At 40.6% G+C, this 15,191-nt stretch overlaps 1 protein-coding gene across 1 annotated transcript in view; it reads left to right on the top strand.

Annotated features, from left to right (window-relative positions):
* The window catches only part of vps35l (VPS35 endosomal protein sorting factor like), a 149,020-nt gene that overhangs the window by 43,537 nt on the left and 90,292 nt on the right, over positions 1-15,191 (top strand). The window contains exons 8-14 of the mRNA XM_060840406.1: positions 699-783; positions 2,232-2,306; positions 2,609-2,705; positions 3,597-3,644; positions 3,854-3,947; positions 4,069-4,146; positions 10,282-10,404. Of these exons, the coding sequence (XP_060696389.1) occupies positions 699-783; positions 2,232-2,306; positions 2,609-2,705; positions 3,597-3,644; positions 3,854-3,947; positions 4,069-4,146; positions 10,282-10,404 (600 nt within the window). The remainder of the gene's footprint in view (positions 1-698; positions 784-2,231; positions 2,307-2,608; positions 2,706-3,596; positions 3,645-3,853; positions 3,948-4,068; positions 4,147-10,281; positions 10,405-15,191) is intronic.

Below are 15,191 nucleotides of genomic sequence, written 5' to 3'. Positions count from 1 at the left end.
AATGTTGCATTTGGGCAATAACAGTGTGATTTTGCATGATTTCAGTGAATCTTTGACATGTCAAGTTTTTATACTGGTATGTATAAAAAATTTACTAATTCATCCTTGTTTCTCTTGCTTTTGTCTGGTAATTACCTTTACCATAATTCATTGGGGTTTTTTTTTGTCCAAATCGACCTCAGCTAATACAATATTTCGAACTGCAGCATGAATTTCAGCCTCTCAAAAATAGTCCCCATGTAATAGTTGACCCTATAAATTGAACCTTTAAAAAAGTATAAAAATGTTGACATGTAAATGAGTATATACGGTAATTATCCCCCAACAACAACATAAAAACATTACCTGGGTGTTATTGTTTTCGGAAGCTTGTCATGCACAATGTGGCTCCCTCATTTCCTACATTGCAACAGTAGCAACGTTTTCAGAAGTGTGACAAGACTGCCTTCCTTTGTTCAGTCCCAATGAACCACAACTTGTGATTTGTTTCTTTTCCCTGCTAGAGTTTTATATAACCACTCGATCGTTTCTGCAGGTTGAACTGTGTATAATGTATTTTCAGCAACAGTGCATTACATTTTGAAATGTCATAGCAAATGAATCTGTTCAGACTTTTGAATTTTTGCACTGTTGGTAGAATGTATAGAATTTTTATCTAGTACTGTACTTTATTAACATTTTGAACTATTTTTATATAGTGCTCAAAGCTGCTGTCCGATACTACCGTGATCCAGTTTTACCCAAGCAAATTTGTTTTGATTACTGATATTTTGGATACCTTTGGTAAGAAATGCCTTTGTATTCCTTCTACTATTGCCAAGCTATTTTTAAACTTAAAAAGAAGTGGAAAACAACTTTTTGTTTCGTGCAGCATTTGTTTTGGCTGTCGGAGCATGTGCTTCTTGAAAGTTCTCACCACTTTCTTCTGTTTGTTCACAATCTACTCAAAGGGGAGCAAGAAGTAAGGAGAAAAGTTCTATTTGAATTCTCGAATTGTGAACAGTTTATTTGATTCATTCTCAACAAATTATTTGTTTTGGATGAATTAACCTTTTGTGTCTTCACTTAAAAGTGCAATTTCTTTAATGAGGTGTTAGTAATTTGATTACAATAGGTTTTATTTACTTTGGAAGATGGTGAATACTGATAGTATTTCAGTATTATTGATCCCTTCAGTAAATTTATTGAAGAATAAAATCTCAATGTACATGGTTATCTATTCCAGTAATTTATTTGAATCAAGCTATTTGACTGCTACAGAATCAGAGAAATCGTTTGGACATCAATAACTTATCTCCCTATCTTCATTCTATCTGGGAAATTTTAACAAGCAGAATAGTAATGCGAAAGTTATCAATACTTGATCTACTGATTTTGAAACTTTATATATATCTGGTCAGTGTTCATGTGCTAGTTAGGTTTTAGTAAAAATAACAAAATACTGATAGCCACATCATGCCTTTGCAGTGCAACCTTCCCATTTAGTGCCAAGTGATTCTTGTTCACATAATAAATGTGGTAATTTTAAATGATAAATTTATGGATTCCAAAACAAGTATCAAGGATGGGCTTGAATGAGACCTCTATGCCTGCTCCAGGAATTCTGTTTTTCATTCTGATATCAAGTTGGGTTTTGAGTATGGATTCAAGCTGTGTTTTGTGTACCAAAATGGGCACAACGTTCTAGATATGGATCTCAACATGCCTGTACAACTGAAGTATCAGATTGTGTTCAAATTACTTTGAAATTAAAGCCAACATTTCGTAACTTTAATTACTTTGGATTTGCACTGTGTATCTTCAAGTCAATTTTCCATAGCTTTGTGTCCCTATGTAACTTCCTGGTTCCGCTCTGTAGTCTGTATTGCTTCCTAAGTTTGTGTAACTTGTGCACCTGAGTGTACAGCCCTATTCTTACATTCAAGTTTCTGTACATGAAGAAAAGGCAAAGCCCCAAAACAGATCTCTGAGGAACATCACTGGACATGTTCCACATCCTCAAAAATGAGTGTGTGCTTTTTTTTTGTCCCTATTCTCTGACCTCCTGTGTCGAGACCAACTGGAAGCCTTTACAAACTGTATGTATTGCTCTGTGCTTTTCCAGGTATATATTTAGTTCTATTGAATCTGAATCTATGACCTTCAGACATTTGGCATTCCCACCTGTAATTTCAACAATGATCTGTCAAGAATTCATGTCAAAAATATAATTGATCCATTTTTGATTACAGGTAAACTAGTGTACGAAAGGATTTTATCCATGTGTGGAAGTAGTCGTGTTTCCCTTCCTGGAATCCCTGTGTCAGGTGACTTTAATAATCGAATTTAACCTTCAAGGAATTTTAAAATCAGTAAACAGTATTAGGTGTTTGGAAGTGGACATCGCAGGATTTTAAAATTTTATCAATGTTATAGGAAACAGATATTTTAGTTTTGAGTTTAGTGTGGGTAATTATACCTGCAGAAGTGATTTCCTAAGGGAGATTGTGTAACCTCAATTAATTGTTGGAAGCATAAGTTTTATACATCCAATTTATGAGCTCTTTTTTCACTTCACAAAGATGTTATAAGTTTTTTAAGCATTGTACATTGTATACTTTCAATACAGATACCTTTGGTCCAGATGAAGTGAATGAGACTGCAAAAGAAACTTGTTTGAACTGGTTCTTCAAGATTGCCTCCATCAGGGAGCTCATTTCCAGATTGTATCCTTACAAACATGTAATTTGTGTCCACTTTGAGTTGTGTTAAAATTAAACTTACTTACTGGTTGAGCTTTCTCTTTAACTTTTAATGGGAATGAAGAGAGTATTAATGATTCAAGCTTTCAAGGGGTTTTTATTTTATTTTTATTATTGAGAAAACGATACCAATGAAACTTTCTAATTGTCCTTGATCAGCCAGTAATTCAGATAAGGCTGTGGCTTAGTGAGAGAAAATCAATAATGAGCAAGTTACACTTGAAAATGAATGTTCTGATCATCTCCATTTTGAAGTATGCAGGACCAGTTGGGCTAATGCCTCATTTGTCAGTTAGACTTTTATTTTCAGTCGGCTGACTCTTCAGAGCAGTGAGCAGACACTCTAGCTCAGGATGGGTTTGGGGGAGAGGCACTGAAAAGTTGGAGCTCGGGGTGAAGTCGCAGACGACTGAGATGTGCTACGTTGGGCCGGCGAAAAGAAGACTGATCAGGGCATGCCTCTTGGTACTCTATAATGGGGTCAGGTGTTGGGATTTATGTGGGGAAAACGTGGACCTGCAGGTAAGAGAGACTGGGGGACAGGGATTAGAAGAATGTAATGTCGACAGGGAGAGAGGAAGACTGAAGAAAGAGGCGATCAAACCTGCATTATATCTACTAACAAGGTTAGACAGCCCTAAATATAACAATGTTTTGTCAGTGTCTCTGTAGTTGTGAATATGGCAATATTCGTGTGTTGCTATAACTTTATATTCTTCTAAATCTCACTAACATCTTGTATGATTTACTGTTTGAATTATGTCCAAATATTGCTGGTCTTTGATGCTGTTTTTCAAGCTCGTAGTTTTATGCTTTTACACAAAGTGAAAATGTATTTGCCTTAAGTTAGTTCAGTTATGTGGAGGTGGCCATATTAAAATGTAATACATTCCTTTCTAAAACGTAAGTCTGATGGAATTTCTATTCTAACTTTAATATATTTTTAATATTTCCAAGTCACAATCTTGTGAAAGACTAATTAAAGTTGTCAAACTAGTTTGATGGAAAGATGCTGAGGTTTTTCAATTAATTTGGTTTGAAGGTCTGAGGTGAGGGTAAATACATCCTTTATAAAGTAACGTGATATGCTTTTTAATTTTTTTTCTCAAAAGTGGGATCTCTGAGACTCTCCCTCGGTTGACCTCTATGATAAGAGGCATTGGTGATCCATTGGTTGCTATCTATGCGAGAGCATATCTTTGCAGGGTAGGTTACAATATTCTTTTCAACTTCTTATTTTGTCAAACTGGCATTTTCTTGTTAATTGAGACATGCTTCATCTTTTTCACAAGGTCCATGTTATCATTTTTTTTCTTTTCTCCAACAGGTTGGAATGGAAGTGGCACCACATTTGAAAGACAACTTGAATAAGAACTTTTTTGATTTCCTCTCCACATTTAAACAAGTATGAAATTTATTTTAGGAAATTATTCTGTTTTTGCACTTCCCCTGAGCTCTGTACAAAATGAATTACAGCCACAAATTGAAAATTCTCGCCAGCATCAATCATGGATCTTTCAGTCAGAATGAATCATTTCACAGAATAACCTAGTTTATTTACACTCCTGGTGACTCTGATCGTCAAATTCTGAAATTAACCATTTCTCATTGCAGCCACTCAAATGAAGTGTACACCTTGGGATCAGTAACTTTAGTAGTGTATTAAAGCCTTTGTGTCTGCCTGAATCTGTTAATTTTTTTTCCATGTCTACGATTAGAATGAAACCCAACTGTGTCTCCCTATGTCTCTGTGTAACTATGTTCTCCTCTGAATTCTCCCAGTGGAGATGCAGCATTACATTTTTTTTTTGCAGGCCACTGCAAAATTAGGATAAAATAAATTAATGCCGTTTTTGTTATATATTTGAGCACAGGAAGTTGTAATATCAAGTAAGAATATATACCTTACATTTTGTGCAGACTGGTCCAATTATACTTCAGCCCCACTTCCCTGAGGTTTTGATATTCTCTGTGCCAAGTCACAGGAGATGTGTATGTATTTTCTGACTAAAAATTGGTTTGAAAGTGCCTTAAAAGAAATGACACCGTATTGCTATGGGATGTTGAGCATAGTTTAAAACCCAAAGAGACCTGCTAACCTTAATATCATTTCCAATGTGCTAGTTTTGTAATCTGATCATGCTTGTTCCTTTATATATAGATTTTGACCTGATTTTGAATAGAAGTAAATTTGCTAGTTATTTTTGACTGTTTAAACATAATATACTTCAGCTTTCTTAAACTCTTTTCACTGCAACTATAGTGCAGGTAGCACATCAGAAGCAACCTTAGCTGAGGACTGCGATCAGGTTTCCTGGTGGCAACATTCTGGCATGTAGCTGGACTAATCACTTGGCTGCAGCAAATCTTCCTGATTGATTTTAGTGTCCAATATAGACTCTTCTTTTGAAGTTTGAGTGGAGATGCAAAATATAGTGCTGCTTGCACACAATTTTATATATTATTTTTGTTCAAAAGCACAGTAGGAACTTGCCAAGATTGAGAATCCAAAGAGACAAGTTTAAGGAGATAGATTTTTTTTGTACTGATTCCAGAACAGGCAACAATACATTAAAACCAGATTAGGTCATTCAATCCCTTGAGCCTATTCTGGCATTCTTTTACATAGAAAAGTACAGCAAATAACCGGTCCTTTGGCCCACAATGTTGTGCTGAGCATTAATCCCAATGTAAAATAAAATAACCTACGCACCCCTCATTCACTGCTATCCATGAGCATGTCCAGCAGTTGCTTAAATGTCCCTAATGACTCTGCTTCCACCACCACCTCTGCCACCGCATTCCATACATTCACAACTGTGTCAAGAACCTTCCTCTGACATCCCCTCTATACCTTTCTCCTAATATCTTAAGACTATGATCCCCCTTGTACCAGTCAATCCTGCCCTGGGGAAAAGTCTCTGGCAATCGACTCTATCCATTCCTCTCATTATCTTGTACACCTCGATCAGGTCACCTCTCTTCCTCCTTCTCTCCAGAGAGGAAGGTCTGAGCTTAGTCATCCTCTCTTCATAAGGCAAGCCCTCTAATCCATGTCAACCTTCTTTGTTCCCTCTCCAAAGCCTCTGTATCTTTCCGATAGTAGGGCAATCAGCACTGGACACAATATTCCAAGTGTGGTCTCACCAGGGACTTGTAGAACTGTAGCAAAACCTCGCAGCTCTTAAACTTGATCCCCCTGTTAAGAAAGCATATGGTGTTTTGGCTATCATTAAAAACTTTATCCACTTGGGTGGCAACTTTGAGGGATCCATGTACTTGCACACCCAGATCCCTCTGTTCCTCCACACTGCCAAGCATCCTGTCTTTAATCCTATATTCAGCATTCGAGTTCGACCTTCCAAAATGCATCACTTCACATTTATCCAGGTTGAACTCCATCTGCCATTTCTCAGCCCAGCTCTGCATCCTGTCTGTGTCGCGCTGCAGCCTGCAGTAGCCCTCTATACTATCAACGGCACCTCCAACCTTTCTGTCATCTGCAAATTTACTAACCCGCCCCTCCACCTCCTCATCCAAATTATTTATAAAAACTACAAAGAGCAGAGGTCCAAGAACAGAGCCCTATGGGAAATCACTAATCATTGACCTCCAGGCAGAATACTTTCCCTCTACAACTACTCTGCCTTCTGTTAGCCTACCAAGTTTGAATGCAGATAGCCAGGTCTCCCTGCATCCCATGCCTCCTGACTTTATGAATGAGCCTACCATGGGGAATCTTACAAAATGCCTTGCTGAAGTCCATATACATCACATCCACTGCTCAACCATTGTCGACATGTCTCATCACCTCCTGAAAGATCTCAATAAGATTTGTGAGGCATGACCTGCCCCTCTCAAAGCCATGCTCACTGCCTTTAATCACGTTATGCTTTTCCAAGTAGTCATAAATCCTATTCCTCAGAAGTTTTTCCAAAACCTTCCTGACCACAGACTTAAGACTGACCGGTCTGTAATTGCCAGGGATTTCCTTATTCCCCTTGTTGAAAAGAGGAACAACATTCGCCTCCCTTCAATCCTCTGGTACAACTCCCGTGGAGAGTGAGGAAGCAAAGATCTTAGCCAAAGAACTTCCACAACACCCTTGCCGCTCCACTTATCTTTGTGTCATCTGCAAACTTCACAACAATGCTGTCACTTTCTTTTTTCAGATTGTGAAAATATCACATGAGTAATGGTGGTCCTGGCACCGCGTAAGACTTCTTTATCCCCATTCTCAGCCTTCTGCCAGTCGGCCGATCCTCTGTCTATGTCAGTATCTTGTCCATAACACCATGGGCTCTTATCTTTCTTGGCAGCCTCCTGTGTGGCACCTGTGAAAGGCCTTCTGGAATTCTAAGTAGAACATCCTTGTTACCTCCTAAGAGTTTCAGCAGATTTATCAGGCGTTTGCATTATACGGGTTACTATCGATCTGCTTCTGTGCTTGATTCATTTGTCCTTTTTACAATTGTCTAAAAACTCAATACATTGTTCCAAGAATATGTAATGTACCAGAACCAATGCTCAGCTGAACTCTTCAAGATCCAATCACTGGTGATCTCTCCAAACCCATCTGAGAAAATTTTATTTTATCATTTATCGCCTACAATTACACTCAACAGTACTGTAAAGTTCTGTAATCTTATCAGTGGTAAGGCTGGCAATATCAATGGGGTTTATAAAATCTGGTCCTCTGTGGGTGGTAGTAGAGTTCATTGTTGAACAGATTGCTGTTACTGGCATCATAGATTTGTGGGGCTGTAGTACCTATACCTGTCTTTTATCTGTGAGGTGAAGCAGTTAATGCGGGTTGTTTACTTCTATTCTCTTTGTAAGGGGCCATTTTTGTTTAAGAATTGTTGCTTATTGCAATCTCACTAATATGGATACTTTAAAGGTATTATTACTATTATAATGCTTGAAGTTCTCAGCATACATCTGTGTGTTACAAAAATCTGGGTGTCTTCGTACATAGTTCAAATGTCCTTGATAGTTTTGTTAGGTTGTAAGTTTGCTCGCTGAGCTGGTACATTTGTTATCAGATGTTTCATCACCATGCTTGGTAACAGCATCAGTGAGACTCCGGTGAAGTGCTCGTGTTCTGTCCTGCTAGCTATTTATGTGTCTTGGTGTGTTGAGGTGGGTGATAACACTTCTGATTCTTGGTCCGAGAGGTTGGCAAATGCGATCCAAATTGATGAGTTTGTTGATGGAGTTTCCGTTTGAATGCCAGGCCTCTGTGAATTCCCGTGTGGGTCTTTTGTTTACCCTGCCCCAGGATGGTGGATGTATTGTCCCAGTTGAACTGGTGTCCCTCTTCATCTGTGAGTATGGATACGAGTGATTGTTAGTCATGCCTGTTGGTGGCTAGTTGGTGCTCATGTTTCCTGGTGCCTAGTTTCATTGAACATAGAACAATACAGTGCAGAACAGGCCCTTTGGCCCTCAATGTTGCGCTGATCTGTGAACTATTCCCAGCTCATCCCCCTATACTATCCCATCATCCATGTGCTTATCCAAGGATTGTGGCTGAGTTAACTACATTAGCAGGTAGGGCATTCTACGCCCTTACCACTCTGAGTAAAGAACCTGCCTCTGACATCTGTCTTAAATCTCTCACCCCTCAATTTGTAGTTATGCCCCCTCGTACAGGCTGACATCATCACCCTAGGAAAAAGACTTTCACTGTCTACCCTATCTAATCCTCTGATCATGTTGTATGTCTCTATCAAATCCCCTCTTAGCCGCCTTCTTTCCTGCCCATCTATTCAATGTATTATTTGTTGCAGGGTATTTTGTATATGACATTAGTTCAGCTGGTTATTGGTACACAGTCCTTTAAATTCATCAGGAGCTGTTTCGGTGGGTTTGTGGGCTACCATGGTGCCTCGGGGCATAGTAGTCTGGTCGTCATCTCCGAGGTGCCTTTAATGAATGGTGTCGAGGCTAGAGTCTCTGGATGTGTTGCATCATCTTGTGTAGGTCTGTAATGTAGGAATTCGTGGACTCCGCTTATTGGGTAACCATTGTTCCTGAATATGTTGTACAGGTATTTTTCCTCAGCTTCTTGTAGTTCCTGGGTGCTGTAGTGTGTTGTGGCACGTTTAAATAATGTCCTAATGCAGCTCTGTTTGTGCACATTGGGATCATTGCTCCTGTAGTTGAGTATCTGGTCAGAGTGTGTGGCTTTCAATTGGCTTTGCATCCTACCATGACGTCAAGGAAGAGGAGTCTGTTGTTGTTCTCTTCCTCATTGGTGAACTCTGTACCAGCAAAGTTGTTGTGTGTTTTTTCTAATTTTCATGATGCCAAAGGTGTCATCCATATAGCAGACCCAAAGCTTGGGCTGAATCGTGGAAAGGACTGTTCATTCTAACCTCTGCATAACTGCTTCTGCAAAGAGTCGTGATATTGGTGATTGCATAGGCATCCCATTGATTTGTTTGTAGGTCTTGTCATTGAAGTTAAAATACGTTGTGAGGCACAGGTCTCCTAGTTTGAGGATGCTGTCCTTGCTGATGGAGTTGGTGCTGTCTGGTGTTTATGTCCTTGGTTTGTCTCGTATGAGGTCAGTGTTTCTTTGGGGAGGGTGATGTTTATTGATGTGAGTAGGGATACCGCGTCGAAGGAAACCATGACCTCGTCGTTCTCTACCTTGGTGTCTTTGATGTTAAAAGAATTCCTGGATTGAGTGGCTAGGGCCTTTTAGGTGTTTCATGTTGCATTGCAGTTCCTTTGCTAATTTGTATGTCAGTGTACCAGAAAGTGAGACTATGGATCTGAGGGAGGCCCCTTGTTTATCTATCTTTTTGGTCATCAGTAGCAACTAGGTGTGTTGGATTCTTCAGGCTTCATTCTTTGGAGATCTGTCTTGTTAATTTCGCTCGTGTTGCGAAGTCTTCTCAGGGCTAGGTGTAATATGGTTTTCTAGCTGTGGAATTGAGTCCATCGCCATCTCTTGGTGGGTATCAGTATCTGCGAATAATGTGTCTGCTTTTTCAGACCAAGACCAATAAATAGCAAGTGGGAGAAAGCACCAGCGCTTCATCGGAGTCTCACTGATCATGTTCCCTGGCATGGTGATGAAACGTTTGAGAACAAGTGGGCAGCACGGTGGCACAGTGGTTAGCACTGCTGCCTCACAGCGCCTGAGACCCAGGTTCAGTTCCTGACTCAGGCGACTGACTGTGTGGAGTTTGCATGTTCTCCCCGTGTCTGCATGGGTTTCCTCCGGGTGCTCCGGTTTCCTCCCACAGTCCAAAAATGTGCGGGTCAGGTGAATTGGCCATGCTAAATTGCCCGTAGTGTTAGGTAAGGGGCAAATATAGGGGTATGGGTGGGTTTCGCTTCGGCGGGTCGGTGTGGACTTGTTGGGCCGAAGGGCCTGTTTCCACACTGTAAGTAATCTAAAAAGTCTATCGGTCAGAGAGCAAACTTACAGCCTGAGCTACAAATCTTTTCCAAAATCGCATAATTTTGTTAATTAATGATGTTGACTATTATAATTCATTGATAACTATTATTTTATTCAATACAGATTCATGGCGAAACCGTTCAAAACCAGCTCGCTGTGCAGCGGGTGGAAATCCCAGTCTACCTTACACTATATTCTCCTGCTATAGACTGGATTCTTCAATGTATTGCATACAGAGCACCAGAGGTTCATTTTAATTTTCTTGAAATTTGAGTATATGAAGTGTTTTATTGTTATGCTGTGAACAAAGTTGTGCTTCACTCTGCAAACCTGGAATCCATTGTATGCTGCACTGGGAGGCATCTTTCATCCTTGCTGTGCAAACAGCTTCTACACAGGTTCTTATAGTATGTGACCCGGGAGTGATGAGCTCGTTTATAACCTGGTCAGAAATATGCTCTAAAACCTGCCAAACAGTCCAAAATATATCCATTTTGTAGGTGCATTGACTAATTATATATTAAAACAAGCCAATTTTCTAAAATTATTGCATTAATTATTTTAGCAACAGCATTCTATTTAAAACTTAGAGTAGGCATAGTCAATGTTTAGCTCTACTGTTAACTTGTAAGTAAATAGAAAGTCCATTTAGCAGCTTCGAATGATATTTATAAGGGCTTAAATGCATTTTCTAATTTTCTATTAGAAAATTTCTGGAAATCAGTAACAGGACTTCACCTTTTCCTCATTCTCCAAATCTTGATCAATAGGTTCACATCGTTCTGACGTTTCTGGTGGGTCAGTGTTGTAGTATTCAGTTTTAATGATTTTGAGTCCCTTAAATTTATGTTTGTAATGCATTTTCTTTCTTTTTTTTGCCTCTCCCCATCCCAAAAAACATTGGCTTCCAGTTATTTTCTACTCCCTTTGCAATCTGTTCCCCTCTTGCATACGTTTCCTTGATTGAAAAGGTAACTGTGTCATTCATAGTTCCATGGCTAACGCAAAGCCAATTGCTAGCAAATGTGCAACATCAGCCCAGAGTCAGTACCTTTTTTATTATTTTGCCTCCGCTTTTTATAGAAATGCAGGATTATGTTCCATTCAATTTATTGTTTTGACAGTTTTCAATGCTTGGATAGTTCTCATGTTGGTGCCTATAGTATCATATTGAATGAAATAGGAGACGTTGGACAAAAGTGCAAACCCACTAAAACTATTGCTATGTATCGTAGTTCATTGTCAGAGTACACTTTTGGCATTTTCTTATTGGTTTAAAAAAAATGTTGCTTATTACGTGGAGTTTGTAGCTCAGAAATAGCCTGTTTTCACTCTGCACAAGCTGTCCTCCACTCCTCTTCTGCTGGCATATCCATTTCATTCCTACTCTCACTTGCATCCCCTAAAAACTACTTTGCTGTAATTAACTGTTTCAGGTTTTTGCCACTTTTTTAAAAATAAGTTTCTCCTGATTATCTTAGTTAGCAATTTCCTTCTTTATGATCTGCAGTCCATGGACTCCCCCCAAATGTGGAAACTTTTTCTGATCAGCCGAGAAGTGTTGTCTAACTAGATTAGAATATACAACATAAAACTGTATAGCACGGGATCCAGCCCTTCGGCCCCTGATGTTGTGCCAAATTAAAGTTAATTAAACTAATCCCTTCTGCTTGTCCTTTGTCCATATCCCTCCCATTTCCTGCATATTCATGTACTTATCTAAAAGTCTCTTTACGTCTCTATCGCAACTGCCTGCACCAACACTCCTCCTGGCAGCACATTCCACATTTCTCCCACTCTGTGGAAAAGAAACCTGCCCTCACATCTCCTTTGAACTTCTCCCTCTCACCTTAAGTGCATGCCACCTTGTTTTCGACATTTCAACCCTGGGGAAAAAGATTCTAACCATCAACCCTATCTATGCCTCTCATAATTTTATAGACTTTGATCAAGTCTCCTCTCAGCCTCCTCCACTCTAGAGAAAACAACCTGATTTCTTCTAGCTTCTCCTTATAACTCTCGCCCTCTAGTCTAGGCAGCGGCCTGGTAAATCTCTTATGCATATTCTCCAAAACCTCTGCCACATTACAGGAAATATGCAATCAGAAGTGTGCCCTAACCAAAGTCTTATAAAGCTGCAAAATGCCATCCTGATTCTTGTACTCAGTGCCCTGACCAATAAAGGCAAGCATGCCACATGCCGCCTCCACCACCCAATCAGCTTATATGGCCACTTTCGGGGAGCTATGGACTTAAATCCCAAGATCCCTCTGTCCACCAATGCTGTTCAGGGTCCTGCATTAACTGTATATTTCCCTTAACATTTGATCTCCCAACGTACAGCACCTGACATATACCCAGACTAAACTCCATCTGCCATTTCTCTCCCCATATCTAACTGATCTATATCCTGCTGTATCCTTTGACTGCCTTCTACATTATCCACAGCTCCACCAATCTTTGTATCATCTGCAAACTTACTAACCCACCCAGCTACATTTTCATCCAAGTCATTTATATGTAGATAAATGTATAATATATATCAACAAACAGCAGAGGTCCCAGTACGGATCCCTGTGGAACACTGCTAGTCACGGACCTCCAGCCTGAGAAACATCCTTCCACCACTGCTCTCTGTCTTCTCTGGGCAAGCCAATTCTGAATAACTGCAGTCAAGTCACCATGGATCTCATACACCTTAATCTTCTGGATGAGACTACGATGAGGGACCTTATCAAAAGCCTTAATAAAATCCATATGGACAATATCTACTGCTCTACCCTCATCGGCCACATTTATCACCACTTCAAAGTTCAATCTAGTTAATAAGACGTGACCTGACCTGCACAGAGCCATGCAGATCTGTCCCTACTTAGGCCATGCTTTTCCAGATGTACTTAAACTCTGTCCCTGCGAATTCTGTCTAGTAATTTTCCAATTGCTGATCTAAGACTTACCAGTCCATAGTTTCCTGGATTCTCCTTCTTGGTTCTAGCTGAAAAATGTGTTGCTGGAAAAGCGCAGCAGGTCAGGCAGCATCCAAGGAGCAGGAGAATCGACATTTCGGGCATAAGCCCTTCTTCAGGAATGAGGAGGGTGTGCCAAGCAGGCTAAGATAAAAGGGAGGGAGGAGGGACTTGGGGGAGGGGTGTTGGGAATGCCATAAGTGGAAGGAGGTTCAGGCGAGAGTGATAGACCAGAGAGGGGGTGGGGGCGGAGAGATCGGGAAGAAGATTGCAGGTCAAGAAGGTGGTGCTGAGTCCGAGGGTTGGGACTGAGATAAGGTGGGGCGGGGGGGAGGGGAAATGAGGAAGCTGGAGAAATCTGCATTCATCCCTTGTGGTTGGAGGGTTCCTAGGTGGAAGTTGAGGTGCTCTTCCTCCAGCCGTCGTATTGCCATGGTCTGGCAATGGGGGAGGCCAAGGACCTGCATGTCCTTGGTGGAGTGGGAGGGGGATTTCAAGTGTTCAGCCACAGGGCAGTTGGGTTGGTTGGTGTTCTCTGAAACATTCCACAAGTAGGCGGCCTGTCTCTCCAGTGTAGAGGAGGCCACATCGGGTGGCTGAACACTTTAACTCCCCCTCCCACTCCGCCAAGAACATGCAGGTCCTTGGCCGCCTCCATTGCCAGACCATGGCAACACGACACCTGAAGGAAGAGCACCTCATCTTCCGCCTAGGAACCCTCCAACCACAAGGGATGAACTCAGATTTCTCCAGCTTCCTCATTTCCCCTCCCGCCACCTTATCTCAGTCCCAACCCTCAGACTCTGAACCGCCTTCTCGACCTGCAATCTTCTTCCCGACCTCTCCGCCCCCACCCCCTCTCCAGCCTATCACCCTCACCTTAACCTCCTTCCGCCTATCGCATTCCCAACACACCTCCCCCAAGTCCCTCCTCCCTACCTTTTATCTTAGCCTGTTTGGCACACCTTCCTCATTCCTGAAGAAGGGCTTATGCCTGAAACGTCGATGCTGCCTGACCTGCTGCACTTTTCCAGCAACACATTTTTCAGCTCTGAACTCCAACATCTGCAGTCCTCACTTTCTCCTTCTTGGTTCTATACAGGATTCACAAATTTCTTGGTTTTTTTTCAAGCCAGCCCTCTATAAATAACTACTCTACTTGAGTAGCTTTATTTATAACCTATTACTAGTTTTACTAATTTGTATGCTACTGTAACCCAATCAAACTCTTAGTAACTAAGCAATATGTGACCGTGCCCTGTTGTACCAGAATGCACACTTGAACATATTGAAATTCATCTTTCAATTATGTGCTCATTCTAATATTACTTAACTAAAGAACTGCGATAATGCTGGAGATCTGAGACAAAAACAAATTGCTGGAGAAACTCGGCATGACTGGCAGCATTTGTAGAAAGAGCAGAGTTCACGTTTGAAATCCAGTGATGCTTCAGGTCCTGTTTTTCAAGCTGTCCGTCTAAAGTTGAACGACTGTGCTTGAGGGTTCTGTTCAAGAGTTTCTCGTTTTAATTTCTGCTTTTGTTTCATTTTATATATTCAAATTTTCTTCAGTACCTACATTTCCCAATTTGGTCTATACATTTTGAAATTGTAATTCGGATTCCTGAGCCCAAATTATTGATGTAAAATGTGAAATGGCTGTGGTCGCAGTTTTGATTCTTATGGCATCACAACCTTCGAGCTGTCAGAGTAAATACCTTTTCAACCTTGATTCTCTTCTGTACCTAGCTTGCTATATATATTGCTGACCTCAGTACAACTTCACTGTGGTCCCTGATCAAAGACTTTTGAAAATCCGAATCTATTAATCCTTTGTCCACCCTTTTTGTTAAAAGACTTGGGGTAATTTGAGCATGTCTTTCCCTTTTGAACTCTGTGCTGACCAATCCTTTTTAATGTATTTTAAGTTTTGACATGCTTTTCTATTTTATGTGAAGACTTTATCATATTTACTTATACTGTTAAGTTGAGTAATGAAAGATAGAAGCAGGTGCTTCTGCCCAACATGTCCACGCCCCCAACAAACACCAAACTATACTAATCCCA

The sequence above is a fragment of the Hemiscyllium ocellatum genome, chromosome 20 (genome assembly GCF_020745735.1).
Source record: "Hemiscyllium ocellatum isolate sHemOce1 chromosome 20, sHemOce1.pat.X.cur, whole genome shotgun sequence".
In the NCBI taxonomy this organism is placed as follows: Eukaryota; Metazoa; Chordata; class Chondrichthyes; order Orectolobiformes; family Hemiscylliidae; genus Hemiscyllium; species Hemiscyllium ocellatum.
This window is presented reverse-complemented; position numbering and strand designations above follow the sequence as displayed.